Genomic DNA, 20,137 nt, shown 5'->3' with positions numbered 1-20,137 from the left:
GAAAAACACGCTTGAAAATCATGTGGTTAATTACTATAAACAACTTTTTATGAGGAAGAAAATGGAAGCCATGAATAAGAATTTTAAGAAATTGCTACCGTTGATCAATAGAGACTATACAACTGAGATTACAAAAGAGGTGACTTCAGATGAGATCAAGAAAACTCTCTTTTCCATGAAAAACCTTAAAGCTACGGGACCGGATGGCGTCCAACCCATTTTTTTAATAAACAGTGGAGCACTGTGAAGAATACGCTTTACCAGTTTGTTAATAACGCCTTTGCTACTCATTGTGTAGAGAATAGCATCCTTAAAGTTAATTTGGTGCTGATTCCAAAGTCAAATGTCGTGGATAGAACACCTTTATTTCGCCCTATAAACCTGTTTAATACAACCTATAAAGTTTTATCTAAAATTCTGGTCAATCGGGTTGAGATCGATTCTCCAGAGAATTATTGGCCCTTTTCAAAATAGTTTTTTTTCTGGTCAAAATGCTACTGACAATATTCTCGTAGTGTAGGAAGTTGTCCACTCGATTATGAACATGAAAGGAAGGAAGGGAGCCATCATTATGAAAATTGACCTCTAAAAGGCTTACAATAATGTGAACTGAAATTTTAATACGATGCAGGATTTTGATTTCCCTCTGGATATGATCTCGCTAATCATGTACTGCATTCAAAATAGAGAAATTGAATTACTTATGAATGGTGAACGAACAGAAGGATTTTTACCAAGCTAGGTTCTGAGACAAGGGGACCCGTTGTCCTCTTACCTCTTTGTTTTAGTAATGGAAGGACTATAGCATATGCTACTGGAGGAAGTTGACAACGGAAGTTGGAAAGCTTTAAAAATTGCTAGAGGAGGGACTAATGTAAGTCAACTCTTTTTTGCAGATGACCTTCTGCTGTTCATGGAGGCGAATGCGATTCAAGTTGGAAAAGCTCGGGATTGTTTAAGAAGTTTCAGCAAAGCTTCGGGTTTCGCGGTTAATCTACAAAAATCAAAGATGTTCATTTCTTATAATATTACAGAAGAAACATCGGCTTATCTTACAACGCTGAGCGAATTTCCTTTGACAACCGGTCTTGGAACCTACCTAGGGTACCTATAATTCAAAAGAGGGCGAACTCGAATACGTATGGTCACCTAACGGAAAAAGTGATGAAGAAATTAGCCGGTTGGAAAGGGGAGATTCTTCCCATGGCAGGAAGGTGTACTCTTATTCAAACGGTCACATCAATAATTTTGATTCATACGATGCATACGACTTTACTCCCGACGGCAACTTGGAATGGACTTGATAAACTGAATAGGAATTTCCTATGGGGGAGACTCTGAAATCCATCCACAATCACTTGGTGAATTGGAAGGCGATCTGCAAATCAAAATCTGATGGGGGACTAGGTTTAAAAAATGATGCTGTGTTTAGGGATATGAAGGGGATACCGGATCAGTTTTTGCCATGGGACTTTAATGCCTTTGAATCGGAACTCTTCCCATATTTCTTTTGTACTCTTTGCTCCTCGAGCGACACTTCTTAGTTTCAAAATTTTCCTGATGCTCCAGGTAGAACTCAAAGTTTCTTCCATGAGCCAGAAATCTTGATGCTTGCAGTTTCCCGTTATCTTTGTTGACACAATTTTGCACTGTTTTTCTGTTTTTGCCTATGAAGGTGTATATAGATAGTTTTCACACCTACCTGTATTTAGATACGAATTTTCTAATTTTTCTTCCAGATATACTTGGGAAAGGAGAGCCATCCTGGAGCATTTACTGAAGGTTCATTGCTTGCTGTTGGCGGTCGATATGATTATTTACTTCATCAAATGTGGGATTGTGAAAATGTAATGCACCTTTGGCTCCTTTCCCACTTTTCCTTTTTTGCACTATTGTATGTGCATGTGCACTTGCCAAGCAAGTTGAATGCATGATTAACGTACATAGTTTCACGTTCATGTAGAATGAGAACCCAATAACTAATAAGTCAATATATATAGTTTCACCGAGGATGTATTTTCACAAGTTGTTACATCTCTCCCATCTGATCAAATAAAAGAGTTGGATTTTGAAAATTGGATTGTTGGGAAAATCATGTCTGAGATTCCGGTTGACGGACCAGCTCATGGCCGGGTTTTCCGGGCAATATGGAAGAGTGACAATGTGGTTGAGATCGTGGAGCTTCGGCCGAGATTCTTTCATATTAAATTACGATCGGCAAAGGCTAAGGATGATATTTTGAGGCGTGGTCCATGGTCGTTTAATAATGTTTGGTTTTCATTGCTCTCATTCGACCCTCTTTCATGTCCTGAGGATTATGATTTTTCACATATGGAGATTTAGATCCGGATTTATCAGGTGCCATTGGGTCTTATGACTAAAGCAATGGCGATCTCGCTTGGTGGTAGTATGGGGACGATCATTACTGTTGATACGAGAGGGTCCTTGGTGGTAATATGGGTGATTTTCTACTTGTACTAGTTCGGTTCGATGCCATGAAGCCTTTACGCCGCTGTATCGCCCTTGGGATTCCTGGTAATTCTAAACCTCGTTTATGCCCAGTACGTTATGAGAGGTTGCCTGCTTTTTGTTTTGGTTGTGGATTGTTGGGTCATCAAGTACCATCTTGTCGTACAGTTTCTATTACAACATCTTCTAAACTTCAGTATGGCGAATGGATGCGTTTGCCTCCTCCAAAAACTACTCGTCCTACTAGTGTGAAGAAGGGTGTTGAATATATTTCTGTTATGGAATCAGCTCCATTGACTTGTCCAGCTGCTCTTATAGTTGATTGTGGTAAGCGACCAAATTTGGTGGAAGGTTCCTCACATGCTGTTGATAATGCAGAAGTGAACAAGGAGGTCGAATGTGTGGTTCCCATTGAAAATAATGAATTGAGTCCTTTATCGCCGACCGAATCTGGTCAAATTGTGGAGAATACAAGTACAAAGGTGGTGGTCGACAACCCTTCAACAGGAGATATGTCCAATAAAATTGTAGTTGTGGAGGAAACTGAATATTCAAATACTCCAGTTACGATGGTTAAAATTGGTAATGATGGTCCATATATTTTAACAAATTGTTTGACTAAGCGTGGTTTACAGGGCAAATACGAGGTTAATAACCCAATTTTGTCTAAGCGAATAAGACTTACACATACTTCAACAAATGATGTTGGGATGAGCAGCTCTAAAAACTCTGTGGCGGCGGTTGAGGCTCAACCCCGCCGAGAACAATGATTGTCTTGTGTTGGAACTGTCGTGGTCTAAACAACGCTACGACAGTTCGTGCGATTGACCGATATATCGGTCTTAAGAGTGCAAATGTTGTTTTTCTTAAGCGAGACTAGAATAAAGCAAAACAAGAGTAACTATATACGTTGTAAGCTTGGTATGGATAATTGTTTCGTTGTAGACAAAAGCAATGATTGTACTGGGCTAATGCTCTTGTGGAATAATATATAAATGTCTCGATTTTATCGTACTCTCGGTTTCATATTGATTCTATCATTGATGATGGCACTAGCAAATTTCTTTTCTCAGGTTTATATGCAAGTTACCATGATAATTTCAAGATTGAGGTTTGGTCCACAATTCATTATTTACAAAATGCCTCTAATTTTCCATGGTTATTGGGCAGGGATCTTAATGCCATCCTTAATGATTCTGAAAAACAAGGTGGGCGAAGGAAATCAAGAGTTCAAATGGATGAGTTTCGTATGATGCTTGCCAATATGGTTTATTTGATGTTTAAGCCTGCTAGGTTGGTTTACGTGGGTGAATCATGCTATTAAGGAACTTATTGATCGTTTTGTTGCTTCCAAAAGTTGGCTACAACAATTTCCAAATGGTAAGGTATTTACTGAATTTGTTGAAACTTCTGATCATTGTTAGTTATGGTGGGCGAAGGAAATCAAGAGTTCAAATGGATGAGTTTCGTATGATGCTTGCCAATAATGGTTTTATTTGATGTTAAGCCTGCTAGAGGTTGGTTTACGTGGGTGAATCATGCTATTAAGGAACTTATTGATCGTTTTGTTGCTTCCAAAAGTTGGCTACAACAATTTCCAAATGGTAAGGTATTTACTGAATTTGTTGAAACTTCTGATCATGTTAGTTATTAATGGATACTACTTGGGTTCAACCTAAATTCAAGGATCAAGTGATAATTATTTTCGTTCGAACAATGTTGGGCTTCTGAGGAAGCTTGTAGAATATTAGTTAAGGCCACTTGGGATCTACTTATTCTGATATTCTGGATAAATTGCTGAGGTTGGGTCAAACTTAGTTCTTGGCAAAAGGATTGTTTGGCTACCTCTCGTGGTAGAATTCAAGTTCTTCGGAATAAAATTAATTCTTCTTTCAGTCGTCATACTTCGGAGGCAGAATTGCAGAATCTCAAAAGAGATAAAGAGGAATTGAATATTCTTCTTAATAAGGAGGAGGTGTATTGGATGCAAAGGTCTCGAGTTCAATGGTTGGCTAATGGAGATCGAAATACTTCATATTTACATGCTCGTGCTAATGGTCGTCATAAGAAAAATTATATTCGGGGCTTAATGGATAAAAATGGCATCTGGAAGGAAGGTAAGCAGGAGATTAAGGATATTGCGGTTAACTAATTTCAGGATTTATTTGCTTCTGCGAGTGCTCTCTGATGATTCTGTTATTGATGCTATTGATACGGTCATTACTGATGAAATGAATGGTGCGCTTTGTGCGGATTTTACTACTGATGAAATTATTGCAGCTTTTCGTGATATTCATCCGTTGAAGGCACCTGGCATTGATGGTATTCTGACGAGTTTCTATCGATTGCATTGGGATATTGTTGGGGCAGATGTGGTCCATTTGTGCTTACAATTGTTACAAGGTACATTAGACATGAGTTTGATTAATAAGACAGTGATTGTTCTTATTCCAAAAATATTGATCTCAACATGAAAGCATCTTCGCCCAATCAATCTTTGTACTGTAGTTTATAAAATTGTTTCTAAGGTTCTGGTTTGACGACTTAAGGGGCTTATGTCGAGTTGCATTCATGAAACACAAGCTGCCTTTCTTCATGGACGCCAAATCTCATATAACATATTGGTGGCACATGGCTATTCATTATGAACTCTTCAAAAATGGTCAGATTAAGGGTGCTGCTATTAAATTGGATATGGAGAAAGCGTACGATAGAGTGGAATGGTCTTTTCTGATAAAGGTTATGTTAAAGCTAGGTTTTTGTATTGATTGGGTAAATCTTATTATGAGATGTGTGAAAATTGTCTCCTTCTCTATTCGTATCAATGGTAGTCTCACTAAGGAGTTTAGGCCAAATCGAGGGTTATGATAAGGCGATCCTTTATCTCCATTTTTATTTCTTTTCTGCACTCAGGGGTTATCCGCTCTATTTAACCGTTTGCAGGCTCAAAGGAAGATTCATGGAATGGGGGCAAGTCGGAATGGGCCTAAGGTAACTCATTTATTTTTTGCTGATTATAGCCTTATCTTCATTAAGAACTCTTTACATGAGGCTTCTATTATTCGCGATGCTCTTGGTGCTTATGAAGCTGCTTCTGGTCAAAAGGTGAATCTTGAGAAATCGACATTATATTTTAGTCCAAGTACGAGACAAGAATGTCGTGATCAAATTTCGAGTATCTTGGGTATTGGTGAAGTGCCTGATTTGGGACACTACCTTGGTATGCCTCTTCACATTGGAAAGAATAAGAGAAATACATTTGGTTATTTGAAAGAAAAGGTTTATAATAGGATTGACGGTGGACGAACATCTTTCATTTGGAGGTGAGGTATTTCTTAAAGCTGTAGCCCAAGCTCTTCCTCATATTATGTCTTGCTATCGACTTCCTGATGTTGAGTCAGGATTTGGTGAGTAATAGGCATTACTGGTGGTCAGGTGATGCTAATAGGCGTGGTTGGCCAATGGTTGCTTGGAAAACAATGTGCAAACCCAAAAGAGAAGGTGGGATGGGATTTTGGGACTTACATAGTTTCAATTTGGCTTTATTAGGCAAACAATTATGGCGCTTTATCAAGGATCCAGAGCGTTTGGTGGCTCGAGTATTTCGTTCTAAATATTTTTCCCATGGTGATATGCTGCTGCATGCTACTTTAAAGGATAGAAGTCCTTATGCTTGGAAAGGTTTATACCATACATTACAAGAGATGTGTGGGGCTCTTTTTTGGTGTATTGGTATACGAAGTAATAAACGGGTTCACCATGATATCTGGGGTGGTTCAAAAGTTGTTTCTCTTACAAGGAGTTATTCTAACTCTGATCTTAATCCTCTTTATTGTTCTGATCTTATGATTGATGGCTCTAATGTTTGGAATGAATCTTTGATTTATAGGTTGTTTTCTAAGGAAGATGCTATGCAGATTCTTTCAGTTCCTATTGCACCTTGTGCTGAAGATGTTATTGTTTGGGCTAATCATGATTCGGGTATCTACTCAGTTATATCTGGTTATTGGTGGTTACAGAAACGACATCATGATAATGAGAGGAAGTCTAAATTGTGGTCAGTTATGGTTAAATTGAAAATTCTTCCTAAGATACGTATGTTTGCTTGGCGGGTTGCCCGGAATACATTACCCGTGGGAAGTCGACTTAAAAGTTCTTATTTTGGTGATGGAATTTGTCCTATGTTCTAATGGGGAAGAGACGATTATACATGCCATGAGGGGCTGTCCTGTAACTTTGGAGACTTTACGTCTAGCAGATCTGCCTCTTTCTATAATTTTAAGTACTATGGAGAATCCTTTATTATGGATGGAGGAAGTACTCTCTATTATAGGAATTGATTCTTTTGCTGGATTTTTGATACTTCTGTGGAATGTCTGGAATAATCGAAACTCATTTGTTCATTCTGACAGGTTGCAACCGGCGTGGCTCTTGGTGACTAATGCAAACATACTACATCAGGATTATTTAAGGGCTATTAGTGGGGATGAATAAACAACGGTCTACAAATACTGCTATACGATGGACTCCACCTTTGGAGGGAGTTATCAAAGTGAATGTTGATAGTGCCTTTGTTGCAGATCGCCAACTGTCTGCGATTAGAGTTGTTGCTCGTGATAAGTATGGACAGGTGTGTGGTGGTTTGACCCAGTCTTTTGTTGGATGTTTTGAGGTGGGTTTTGCGGAACTATCTGCTTTACTCGTTGGTCTTAGACTGACTTGTGATATGAGATGGTCTGATGTTCAGTTTGAAACCGATTTCTTGATGCCCGTCCATAAGATTACACGAACTTCTACATATATTTCCACCCTCGGATTGTATGTTCAAGAGGCTCGTACTATTTTTCAAGATCATCCTCGTTTTTGTATTTTATATACTCCTAGAGAATGTAATCATGTTGCTCATGTATTACCCAGCTGGGCTTTAAATTCGGGTGGTTCTTTGTTTTTTGAGTCGGTTTGTCCCGACATCATTGTTCAGAATGTTAAAAACGATGTCATTGATCTTTGATTATTATAAGTTGGGCACTCTTTTCCCCTTACTAGGTTTAGAAGGGTGTTTTGATGAGGCCATGAGTTTCATTAAAAAAATATTACACAGTTTACTTCCTATTGTCATTTATTGAATACTTACAATGAATATTGGATTATTGTTCCAGCAATAAATCCCTGCCAGTCTTAAGCATGTGCAATTTAGAAGTCAAAAAATCATGGTTTCTTAGGTTTCACTAGTGTGTGTATGCTCCTGGTATACGCATAATTTCCAAAATCATCTCATCTATTTAGTGAGTGAAACTTGTTTCTCTTTTCTTGGCATCTTCCAGAAAATAAATCATCCAGGTGCCGTTGGAACCAGCCTTGCACTTGAGACTATAATCCAGCATTGTCCTGAAGATTTCAGGCCTATTAGGTGCAGTTGCCTCCTATTACTTACCTCTATCTTCTTGGTATTTATTTGATTCATTTACCGTACTCATGGTTGACGCCAGACAGAATAGTGATTATCCTGTAGGCTAGCTCCGACAGACGATTCACAAGAGAAAATTCGCCCAAAAACCAGAGAAAAAAAGTCTCTAGGGTTTAATAAAATATTATAAAATCAATAACTATCTCAAAAGCAGTCCACAAGCCGGACTGTTATAGCAAAAAAAATCGTCTTTATTCGAATTTTGCCAAAATAGCAAAAATCGTATTTATTCGAATTTTGCCAAAATAGCAAAATCCCGAAAATCACTCTAAATTGAAATTCGAAATAAAATAAGCATCTCCCAAAATCCGGTCTAAATCGGATTTAAATTGACTTCCTAATTAACAATCGAAATATTACCATATAGTAAAAAATAACTAAATCTAGTGATTCGGAGGGGAAAACGGCAGAATTTGAGGTTGAAAAAAAGGCCACATGGAGCATAGATCCATGTGGAGAGCGTGCGCGTCGAAAAGAGCTTTTCGGATTGGGGTCTTATGCGCGATTCTGACACCTGTAGCCAAAGTTATGGCCAAAAGACTGAAACATACTCAAAACGACCCCAATAAGGAACATGTCACAATCAATTCCCGCCTTTGCGCTGATCTGCCAACTCATGGGTATCTCAGCGCCATCAACGTGCAATCTGACAGCTCAGCATCATCTGTCTCGGATCCCCCTGCATCAGTCGCCCCGGGTTGGAAAGAACTCGTCCTCGAGTTCAGAGTAGTGTCATCAGGATCCACAAAACAATGACTCAGGTGCTTCACATTAAAGACATCAGAAGTCTTCAAGTGACTGGGAAGTCGTAACCTGTAAGCATTATCATTGATCTTCTGCACGACCTCACAAGGTCCAATCTTCCGATCCTTAAGCTTATTATACTCACCAACAGGAAAACGATCACGAGTTAATACAGCCCAAACAAAATCACCAACATCAAAAGTACCTGACGACGATGATGTCGACCCGAGTCTTGTACTTGGTATTGCTCTCATGAATGGTCTGTTTCACCTGCTCATGGATACCCCGAAGATACTTTGCCATCTCATCTGCTTTAGGACTGAAACGTCCTATACGTGGAATAGGGGCTAAGTCCAACACCCCGGATGGGTTCTGACCATAGACAATCTCAAATGGGCTTAAACCTGTGGTTCTGTTTTTTGATCTGTTGTAGGCAAATTCTGCCTGAGGCAATGCCAAATCCCACTGCTTCGGCTTCGTTCCTGCCAAACCCCTTAAAAGGTTTCCCAAACTTCGGTTCACCACCTCAGTCTAGCCATCCGTCTGGGGGTGGTAGGCGCTACTGAAATTCAACTGTGTTCCCAGTTTCCCCCACAGGCTCTTCCAGAAATGACTGATGAACTTAGTATCACGATCTGAAGTGATGGATCGAGGAACACCATGTAAACGCACAATCTCCTTGAAATAGAGATGGGCAATCCGGTCAGCATCCATAGTCTTTCTGCAAGCTACAAAATGAGCCATCTTGGAAAACCTGTCAACCACAACAATATAGAATCAGAGGCCCTTTGGGTGCGGGGTAAGCCTAGTACAAAATCCATGCTGACATCGAACCAAGGAGCTTCAGGAACAGGTAAGGGAGTGTACAATCCCGCATGGTGAGAACTCCCTTAGACCGCTGGCACACATAACAACGGTCCACATAATGGGTCATCACTAGTCAACTTGGGCCAATAAAATTCAGAAGAGATAAGGGCCAATGTCTTATCTCGGCCAAAGTGTCAAAGTGTCCCTCATTATGGAGTTCACTTATAATTTGCTGCCTCAATGAACATCTGAATGCACAATTGTAATCACGAAACAGATACCCATTATGCAAAACAATCATGACGGTGACCCTCAGTTACCTCCTGAAATATCCTTCCAAAGGAAGGATCAGCTGCATATATATCTGTGAACTCTCAAATCCTGCAACTTTAGTACTCATGGTGGTGAGAAGTAAGTACGACGGCTCAGGGCATCTGCGACGCGGTTCAAACTCCCTGCTTGGTGCCTCAGCGTAAAAGTGAATTCTTGCAAGTATGCTACCCACTTGGCATGACGTCTACTCAGCTTGTGTTGGCCATTGATGTACTTCAAGGCCTCATGATCGGTAACAGAATAAACTCCTTCTGTACTAGGTAGTGACGCCAATGCTTCAGGGATGAACTATGGCATAGAACTCCAGATCATAAGTGGAATAATTTTTCTTTGATCCCGATAGCTTCTCACTGAAAAAAGCAACCGACACCTGCCTGACTCAGAACACCACCAATGCCAACGCCAGATGCATCACAATTTACCTCGAACACTCTGTCAAAATCTGGAAGTGCCAAAACTGGAGCCTCGGTCATCTTCTGCTTGACCAGTTGAAAACTGGCCTCTGCCTCCTCAGACCACTGAAATCACACCCCTTGAGGCACTCTGTGATAGGGGCGATCAGAGTACTGAAATTTCTAAGAATCGACGGTAAAAAACGCCAAGCCATGGAAACTTCGGATGTATGTAAGGTTCTTGGTCTGGGCCACTCCAAGACTGCATCTATTTTGACTGATCTGCATGAACACCATCAGTAGACACAACAAAACCAAGAAAAGTCACAGAAGTAGTGAAGAAAGAACACTTCTTTTGATTGACAAACAAGCACTCTCCGTTTCAGCATCTCAAAAACAGCACGGAGGTGATCGAAGTGTGAAGTCCATGTCGGACTATAAATGATATCATCGAAGTAAACTACAACAAATTTCCCCATAAAGGCCGCAAGACCTGATGCATAAATCTCTGAATGTACTGGGCGCATTGGATAACCCAAAAGGCATGACCATCCACTCATACAACCCTTGTGGCGTTTAACGCCGTCTTCCACTCATCTCCAGGCCTTATTCTGATTTGGTGGTAACCGCTCTTAAGTCAATTTTTGAGAAGATCTTAGAACCAGATAACTGATCCAACATATCTCTAGACGGGGAATTGGAAACCGGTACTTCACTGTAATTCTGTTGATCGCTCGGTTTCAACACACATACGCCAAGAACCATCTTTCTTTGGCACTAACAGAGCAGGGACTGCACATGGGCTCATACTCTCTCGGATATAGCCCCTCTCCAACACTCTTCCACCTGTCGCTGCAACTCTCGGCCTCTTGGGACTGAGGCGATATGCTGGTCGATTTGGCAAACTTGACCCAGGAACAAGGTCAATTTGATGCTGAATATCCCTCATAGGTGGTAGTCCAGGAGGAGATCCTCTGGCATCAGTTAGAGAATTCTGCTAGCAACCGCTGCACCTCTACTGGTAAATCTGTATCCACGTCTACTGCATTGTTCTCGCAAGGTAGCAAGGCATAGACCACACGTCGCCATGCTCAATCTCATCTAAAAACCTGGACATAGAAAGCAGATTAGTATTATGGGTTACTGGGGTGGAGTAAGTCCTTCCCGCCGGGGTGCCAACACAATCTTTTTTTCCCTTGATGCTAAGGGAAATATGTATTCTTCCGTCCATCATGAATGACACTGCGATCATACTGCCAAGGTCGACCCAACAATATATGACACGCATCCATAGACACAACATCACACCAGGCATTATCAAAATATTTTCTACCAATTGAAAAAGACACCAGGCATCGCCTATCAACTGTTACCTCACTGTCTTATTTAGCCATGACAACTTGTATGGCTTGGATGACGGTCCGTCTTCAACTGCATTTCTGGACAACCTCCTCGGGACACTACATTCTCACAACTGCCGCTGTCAATGATCATTTTGCAGACTTTATCTGCAACTGTGCAAGTCGTGTGGAAAATATTGGTTCTCAACCAATCGTCCCCTGAATCGCCCTTGGGGGTAAGTAGACTCTTGCGAACGACCAGAGTCTCATGACCATCTCCATACAGCACATCATCAGTCTCATCATTGTCATACAGGGTTCGCTAATCTCCTCAGTCTCGTCTTCCACGTTTTCCTCAATCAACAAATTTTTTGCCCTTTTGACTAGCAGGCTTCCTGCAATCAGTCGCCCTATGCCCTTGTTCACCAACGAAAACATCTAATAGTAGGGTTAGAATTACCTTGCGTGGCTGCTGAGCAGGACGGGACTCTTGAGGGCGAACTGGTCGACTGTTGTGATCGCTCCTGATCACTGGTCTCCTGTTTGCTGTTTTCAACAGCAAGTGCACGCTGGTATGCTTCGAAACACTCCACAATGAATGAAGGCTGAGGACATCTTGCAAGGGCTGGCGTAAACCCCCCAAATATCGCGCCACCATCTGCTCCTCCGTCTCAGATAAATCGTTCCGGGCGACCCAATTGGTAAAACTCCTCCGTGTAATCATCGACTCGCGCGCCCTGCCTCAACGCATGAATCGCTGAAATAAGGTTTGCGTGTAGCCGAAGGGAAGGAAGTGGCCCTTCATCTTCTTTTTCATCTTCTCCCAATCAGTGATCTTGGCTTTGCCCTGTCTTTCTCGTGAACGTCGTAACTGTTCCACCACGCAGATGCTCTGCCCTTGAGTTTGATGGCGATCAGTTTCACTTTCACACGATCGGGACTTCCTTATATTCAAAAATACGCTCCACTTCATTAATCCAATCCACGAATCCCTCGGCCTGTAATGTACCAGAAAACTCAAGGAGATCAACCCGAAAACCGAGGTCTCCATGACGCTCCTACCGACCACGGTGCTCCCGGAATCCTGCCCCCGAATCCTGCGATTGTGATATGGGTTTTCGAAAGTGGAATTGGTATCGTGATCAGAGGCCTCACGATCCTCTAAATCCTGCGCCGCCAGGCGCTGGGTTAATTCTGCGACTTGCCTCTGCAAATCCGCAATCATCACATCCTGAACGCTGCGATCACGCGTTGGGCTTCCTCATTCGGAACCTGCTCACGACGACCACGACCTCCAGCCATTGAAACTGGTGAAATTTCTCAAGAAGATGTTGAAGCTCTGATACCAACTGACGCCAGACAGAATAGTGATTATCCTGTAGGCTAGCTCCGACAGACGATTCACAAGAGAAAATTCGCCCAAAAACCAGAGAAAAAGTCTCTAGGGTTTAATAAATATTATAAAATCATAACTATCTCAAAAGCAGTCCACAAGCCGACTGTTATAGCAAAAAAAAATCGTCTTTATTCGAATTTTGCCAAAAATAGCAAAAATCGTATTTATTCGAATTTTACCAAAATAGCAAATCCCGAAAATCACTCTAAATTGAAATTCGAAATAAAATAAGCAATCTCCCAAAAATCCGGTCTAATCGGATTTAAATTGACTTCCTAATTACAATCGAAATATTACCATAAATAGTAAAAAATAACTAAATCTAGTGATTCGGAGGGGAAAACGGCAGAATTTGAGGTTGAAAAAAAGGCCACATGGAGCGTAGCTCCATGTGGAGAGCGTGCGCGTCGAAAAGAGCTTTTCGGATTGGGGTCTTATGCGCGATTCTGACACCTGTAGCCAAGTTATGGCCAAAAGACGAAACATACTCAAAACGACCCCAATAAGGAACATGTCACAATCCATTCCCGCCTTTGCGCTGATCTGCCAACTCATGGTATCTCAGCGCCATCAACGTGCAATCTGACAGCTCAGCATCATCTGTCTCGGATCCCCCTGCATCAATGGTCCCGTCAACTTTGTGTTTCCTGCTGCAGAAATGAACCTACCACCAGCATCCTTGTTTGTTCAAGAGGAGGCGGGGGTCTGTTAAGGGAACGCATGGAACTTGTTGCTGAATTGTGGGAGGAGAATATCAAGGTTGGGGTTAGATTGTTTTTCTTGAACGTTCGATATAGTTTATTGTCGTTTTCATACTCATTTGTTATTCCTGTAGATCAGGCTGAGCTTGTTCCTATACATGATCCGAGCCTCACTGAGCAATACGAATTTGCAAGTGAACATGATATAAAATGTCTTGTTATCATAACTGACACGGGTGTATCTCAAACTGGATTCGTTAAGGTAATGCGGACCTGGGAGGTTATTTCTGTTTTCGTTTTCAATTTTTTTTACTACTTTAAAGACATTAGATAATATCTTCAGGTTCGTCATCTTGATCTTAAGAAGTAGAAGGAGGTTCAGAGAGAAGATCTTGTAAGATTTCTGTTGAATGCAATGGGGGACACAATTCCGTAACCCTTCAGTTTGGATCCAGTAACGCCTACATCAATTAGCAGGTTCTTAGTAGCCTTATGCTCCCATCGTAACTTTTCAACGATTCTCCAAATATATCTTTACTGAGATGAGATTTTGTTTGTATTTATCGCGTGTTGTTTACCCTTCAAACAATAGGTGTATAAGTCAGAATTCTTCCTTGCTGTCTCCTCTGGTGCCAGATTATGTTAACTGTGTAGTCTTTTGCATGAATCTATCACCAAGTTTTTGCAGCTTTAGTTTTGATTGAATTACATTACATGTTACGTAAATTCATCCGAAACCAATGTAAATACACAACGCTCCGGGTCTATGTATCAAACAAAATACAAAAAAAGAACGAGAAAGTAAGTAGTTGGTGATACAGACATCAACGTAATTCGTCATAGTTTTTGGTTTGGCTAAGACTACGAGCTGTGTATATCAGTGTGTATCTGCATGTGATGATGATTGTCCGGATTTGTATAACAATCTGAACCGACCCGGACCTGCCTTTGTTCCCCAGATTTCTATTTGCCAACCATATATAAGATTGACTTATGACCTCTAATCTTGCTTAATAACAATGTGATTTGATCCATTTTCAGTTTGATTTGGTTCTTGTAATATTGTTTTTATATATATTTCTTGAGTTACAGGAAAATGCATTGTTCGTCTTTATACATTAATGCTTCCATTTCATCAAATTACATTGTGGATGTCTAACTTAACAGTAAACAAACATTTCATCCATTAGCATTAGAAGAAACAGATCATACAAGTTACAATCAGTACAATAGTCGCAAGAAAGAATTCAAATTAACAACACAAGAACAACAAATCGAAACAGTTGCATGTTACGGTCTGCAACCGTAACAGCACAGTTAAGGTTACAATGTCACAGTCTGTGCCGTCATGAACTGTGACAGTAAGGTTAAGGTTACAGTGTCATGGCCCGTGCCGTTGACAGCATGATAAAAGTTTCAAGCCCCATTACACCTGCAAGATGCAAACCAGGATGTTATACTATAAAAATCCTGAAAACTACATCCTCTCATTCTCCATTTTTCACAGTTCCATTTCCTTGAACGATGACAGCAACTAAAACATTTTCTGCGGTCATTTAGAAATTGTGCTGCAAGAACAAGCTTTGTTGAGGAGATGCAGGGCCTATTTCTTCCTCCAAGCTTCTCAAACCATCCCCGGCATACCCTACATTCCCCGTGTTTCTTCCTTCTATGTTCTTTCCCTCGACATCTGCTTCTGATACCGATGATTTCCGCCTTTGAGATGAAGTTACACTAGGGAAAGTGATCCATGAAGGAGCTCTAAACTCAAACCTTGGATCCTCAACTTCTTCTGCAACTTCAGTTTCCGAGACCGATCTATTCGAAGACCTTTGAGAAGACTTCTTGTGCATTCTGTTGCTTCCCAAGATCACCTCGGTTGGCAAAATCGGTTGTTCGCTACATGGACTGCCCATCAACTGAGCCAAAGCTCGTTCTAAAGCGGTGGTCACTTTATCCATTGATGGTCTCGCTTTTCCTCTCATCCTCACACATTTGGAAGCCACATTCGCAATCCTTTTTAGAGCTTCGATGTCTGCAGGAGGTTTCAAAACAGGGTCTAGAACTGCAAATATGTCTCCTGATTTAATCAATGGAACTGCCCACTCTACTATATTCCCTTCTTCGTATTGCATATCGATGGCTTTTCGTCCGCTTAAAATTTCCAACAATAACACACCAAAGCTGTAGACATCAGACTTCGTTGTGAGGTAGTGGAGCCTGTAGTATTCCGGATCAAGATAACCGAGTGTTCCAGCAGGTAGCTCAGCTAATGGACTGCTGCTATTTGCAGGTCCTAGTAAAGAGAGACCAAAATCAGCCACTCGAGCATTGTGTTCTTCATCGATGAGAATGTTTGAGGATTTGATGTCCCTGTGAATCACCGGCGGGCAAGCGTAACCATGCAAGTATTCAATTCCCCGTGCAGCTTGGACCACAATAGTGACCCTCCGGACCCAATCTAGTTGCTCTTTCAAGGCTTTGTTCTTTCCATGAAGATGCTGGTGCAATGATCCATGAGCCATAAACTCGTAAACAAGAAGCCGTTCCCCGCCTTCTTCGCAATATCCGAGCAGATTCAGAAGATGGGTATGGTTCAATCTCGACAGTAAATCTAATTCCGTGTGGAACTCTTTTGGAATTCTTCTGTTTATCTGAAGACATTATGGCCTTTTTTACTGCAACAACAGTTCCATCTTTCAATAGCCCTTTATAAACACATGAGAAACTTCCTTTTCCAACCACAGATTCTTCTTTGAATCCACCGGTGGCCCTCTCAAGTTCTTCGTAATTGAACATCTGAGCCCTCCTGATCTTAAGCTCATCAAAGTCAGGTCGGACTTTTACGTTTTCTTTTCGGCAAGAAGCAATCTCATTAGCTTTCTTGAATCCCGGCTCTTTTGATTTGCAGTGACAGCTCTGCAACCTGTATCGAACATATAAAACTGCGGTTAACGACATGATAATCACCAGTAACACAGCAAAGGTAATCTCCGCGATAATGATCGGCAATTGCAGTAACCAGAACCTCTCATTTCTACTTCCATTAGCAGCATTGGAATTCGATGATGAAGAACAATTTGAGAAGCATTCCACTGAGTTGCAACTAGAACAATTGTAATCACAAACTCGATCAGACTTCAAAGTACATCCCCATTTTTGGTACATTTCGGCAGGGCAACCAATACTGCAGGGCATACAAACATGAAAGTTTGGAGACTTGCAAGGTGCATTCTTCGGATTAACTTCATAGGAACCCGGTGAGCAAGGAGTTTCTTTGCAAAGTCCGGGTGAGACGGCCAGAGGGAGGGAAATGGGGAATCCGACGCCCCAACAAACCGGGAGAAACGATTTTTTGGCCATAACACCACAGGTGAAGTAATTTCCAGCTGCAATTCCATAGACTTTAACACCTTTCGGAGGTGGGGTACTTGGTTTGACAATGAAACCCCAGCAAACAACCTGGTGATCATAACTCTTGATTCCACAAGCATGAAACTTCCCTCCAACAACCGTAAGCATCGGATCTTTCGGCGGCAAATCGACATTTCCTTGACGGGAATATGCAACCGGCACAGACAGTTCTTCTTCGAGGTTCAAGCTCCTTCCCCAGCAAAAAACTCCAGAATTCAACCCTTCCGAAATCCCACATACATGATAACCACCAGCTGCAACCTTTTGGAACCTCATTTCTCTAGGAATCAAGCTAATGACACGGCTACTCGTCTCATCACCCCAACACAAAACAGTCATGTTCGAAGAAAACAACCCGCAGTTAAACTCTGATCCGGCGGAGAGCGATTTAATCTGCCCCTCAAACACATAGTTCTTGGTCATATTATAACCCCAACAATCTACAAAAGCATAGTTTCTGTGCTTTCCGGTTAAAGGCTTCCTCAAACCACATAAATGGTAATCCCCTGCACTGATTTCTTCGTACTCGGCTCCCTTTATCATCGGCTGAGGAACCCCCATTTCGATATAGCTGCTGCTCCCTTATAACCCCAACAATCTACAAAAGCATAGTTCTGTGCTTTCCGGTTAAAGGCTTCCTCAAACCACATAAATGGTAATCCCCTGCACTGATTTCTTCGTACTCGCTCCCTTGATCATCGCTGAGGAACCCCCATTTCGATAGCTGCTGCTCCCCCAACAATACGGCTGGTTTGAATCCTCAACAGCCCACAAACCAAAGCCATCACCGGCGGTTAGACCCAAAATGGGAAATGAGAAGGTGTCCCATAGATGACTGCAGCATTGATCCATAGCAGGTTACAAGATGTGAACCATCAGTCTCAGACCACAAAAAACAGGACCATTCTCACCATAGGAAATGGCAATGCTAGACATCGAGCCTAGACCAGAAACCACCCACCATAGATTTAACAAAGCCACAAGTGAAACCCTGACACAGGAATCTCTAATCACTAAGCTGACAACTCCCATTGCAGCAGAATATGAACTAAATTGTGGTTGCGGTGTCCCGATTGCCGACGTGATTTATTTCCTAAAAATAGCTGCGGTTTTATGTTGGGGATGCAGTTTGCGGTGACCTTGAAATCAAAGTAACTATGCAGTCGTTACACTGCAATTTAATACTATCATGAACCTAACTATTCCAAGCTAATTTGAATCCACACCCACATCAATTTTCAAATGCTTTGAAGTTGCATGCCTACCTTTTTTTCATACCCAGAATTCATCTGACAAACCAGTAAAGATTACAGTCTCATATAGCATTTGCAGTATAAAGTACAAAAATGATTATCCATAGTGACAGATCCAAAAATATTTTTGAAGATAAACATATGTACTTAATAAACCAAAACATTTTAATAGGGTGCACACGGATAAAATTTTAAGGTGATCATCTTTAAAAATAAAGAACTAATATAAGAAAATGCGGATTTCAGGATGATTCGCCACTGATTCCCCATCATGAAAATGAGACCAAAACCGGAAAACAGAAGCTCCTTACCTAAAAGCCAGATCAACCCAATAGATTTTACTGTTCCTCAGTGACATTCATCATTTCTGCAATTTTGGGTCACAAACAAGTTTAAAGAAGCAATGAAGCTGTTTGCGGAGAAGCATTCATACTCTTAGCTTTGCATGTAGTTTCTTGATAGAGAATGTAAATGGGAAAACACCAACAAAAGAAGAAGAAAATTGAGAAGAAATCTAGTGAAGAAGCGAAGAAGATGATAGGTGGTGTTTTTTTTTTTTGAAGGGAAGAATGTAGCGAGAAAGGGAAAGGGAAAGAACAATAAATGTGGATCAAAGTGCTGCTTCTGAATATCGGCAAATGTTGGTGAATGCATTTAATGACAAGTTGATGCCATTTCATCATTTTTCATGCTTTTCTCCTCCATTCATCACCACCACCTATTCCCATTTTTATTTTAAACCATTTTATTGACTGTTCATTACATGCAATTCACGTCCTTTGGTGGCCTGCATTATAATTATATCATTTGTATTATTCTAAATTTAATCGTATCATTTATTAATACTCTCACGTAATTACTTTACTGTTTTCAACTTCAAATTTCAAAATTTTCACCATTTTTTCCAGCGTTCTTCCTTTTAACCACTTAACAACTATTCTTTCAAGGTATATGATTGTTTGTAAATGTGTGTTGTGGTACGTAAATTTATGTAAGTATACACAATCGATACAAGTAATATAATAGTAAGTGAGTTCTTGTCCTCACATGAATTGAGATAGCTGAACTAGGTGTCACTAACTAATTTGTCTAATGGTAATCACAAAGGAACCAATAATGATGGAAAAAATATACCGAGACAAGAAAAGTGTGAAGTGAAGTGAGCATAAAAGCTTTTCCTTGGCAAGAAAAATATGCAATAGTAAACAAATAAAAGTTGTTATGGCTAAAAATGTTTGAGTTCTTAATATAAAATGAAAACCTCACACAATCAGACTTCTAACTGAGCATTTGGGTTGGATTTGCTACGGTGAGAAATTAATCTATGTCTAGGATGATCTAGTATGCTAAGCCTATTTTGCCAGAGAAGATTTACTAAAGTGTTCTAAGAGCATCTCTAGCAAGGAACCTGACAAACTATTGCTACGTCAATACTACTCAGCGTAAACTGCAACCCTTGGTTTGTCAAACTGTTGCTACAGTAATACCCCTCAGCGTAAATAGTAACGCTAGCCTATCTACTTAAGCATTTATCCTTCTTAGTCGCATAAAATTCTCTCTTTATTTCTAAGGCGGATTAGAACCTCACCATCCCGGATTAGTTCCCTTGTTCATGTAGATCTAATCTGACTCTTTCGATAGTATGTATCAACTCCTAGAAAAACGATTATCTTTCGAAAGCTCTTACAAAGACTAGGAATATTTTGCCAATGTACCAGGCAATCTTTCAAAAGTTTTTAGTGTTAAGCCAAAAGATTAAAACAACAAACAAAACAACATTTACCAAATACATACTTAATCGTTCATTAACCATAAAATAAA

General features: G+C 40.7%; 2 protein-coding genes, 1 long non-coding RNA gene and 1 pseudogene across 3 annotated transcripts in view; 3 read left to right on the top strand and 1 right to left on the bottom strand.

The window, feature by feature from the left end:
• LOC120212706 (protein SEMI-ROLLED LEAF 2-like) overlaps positions 1-847 on the top strand; it is a 30,338-nt gene extending 29,491 nt beyond the window's left edge. Inside the window, exon 22 of the mRNA XM_039210927.1 lies at positions 821-847. The gene's annotated coding sequence lies outside the window, so the exon portion shown is untranslated. The remainder of the gene's footprint in view (positions 1-820) is intronic.
• A 2,668-nt stretch (positions 848-3,515) lies between these two features.
• Positions 3,516-6,911, top strand: LOC120212775. Its single transcript, XM_039210968.1, has 10 exons — positions 3,516-3,580; positions 3,640-3,762; positions 3,894-3,958; positions 4,272-4,586; positions 4,648-4,844; positions 5,137-5,241; positions 5,383-5,460; positions 5,506-5,748; positions 5,871-6,536; positions 6,882-6,911. Exons 1-10 carry the CDS (start codon positions 3,516-3,518, stop codon positions 6,909-6,911), a joined length of 1,887 nt encoding a protein of 628 aa, XP_039066899.1.
• A 930-nt stretch (positions 6,912-7,841) lies between these two features.
• LOC120212652 lies at positions 7,842-14,437 on the top strand. The gene is made up of 4 exons (XR_005524729.1): positions 7,842-7,879; positions 13,605-13,707; positions 13,789-13,911; positions 13,993-14,437. It is a non-coding gene; the product is annotated as an uncharacterized LOC120212652 (long non-coding RNA).
• A 390-nt stretch (positions 14,438-14,827) lies between these two features.
• On the bottom strand, positions 14,828-18,099 carry LOC120212705 (annotated as a pseudogene).
• Between the last annotated feature and the right edge of the window lie 2,038 nt (positions 18,100-20,137).

Source organism: Hibiscus syriacus, unplaced genomic scaffold (assembly GCF_006381635.1).
Source record: "Hibiscus syriacus cultivar Baekdansim isolate YM2019G1 unplaced genomic scaffold, ASM638163v2 tig00110015_pilon, whole genome shotgun sequence".
NCBI classification, from domain to species: domain Eukaryota; kingdom Viridiplantae; phylum Streptophyta; class Magnoliopsida; order Malvales; family Malvaceae; genus Hibiscus; species Hibiscus syriacus.
The sequence above is the reverse complement of the archived record's forward strand: the minus strand, read 5'-3'. Positions and strand labels throughout refer to the sequence as shown.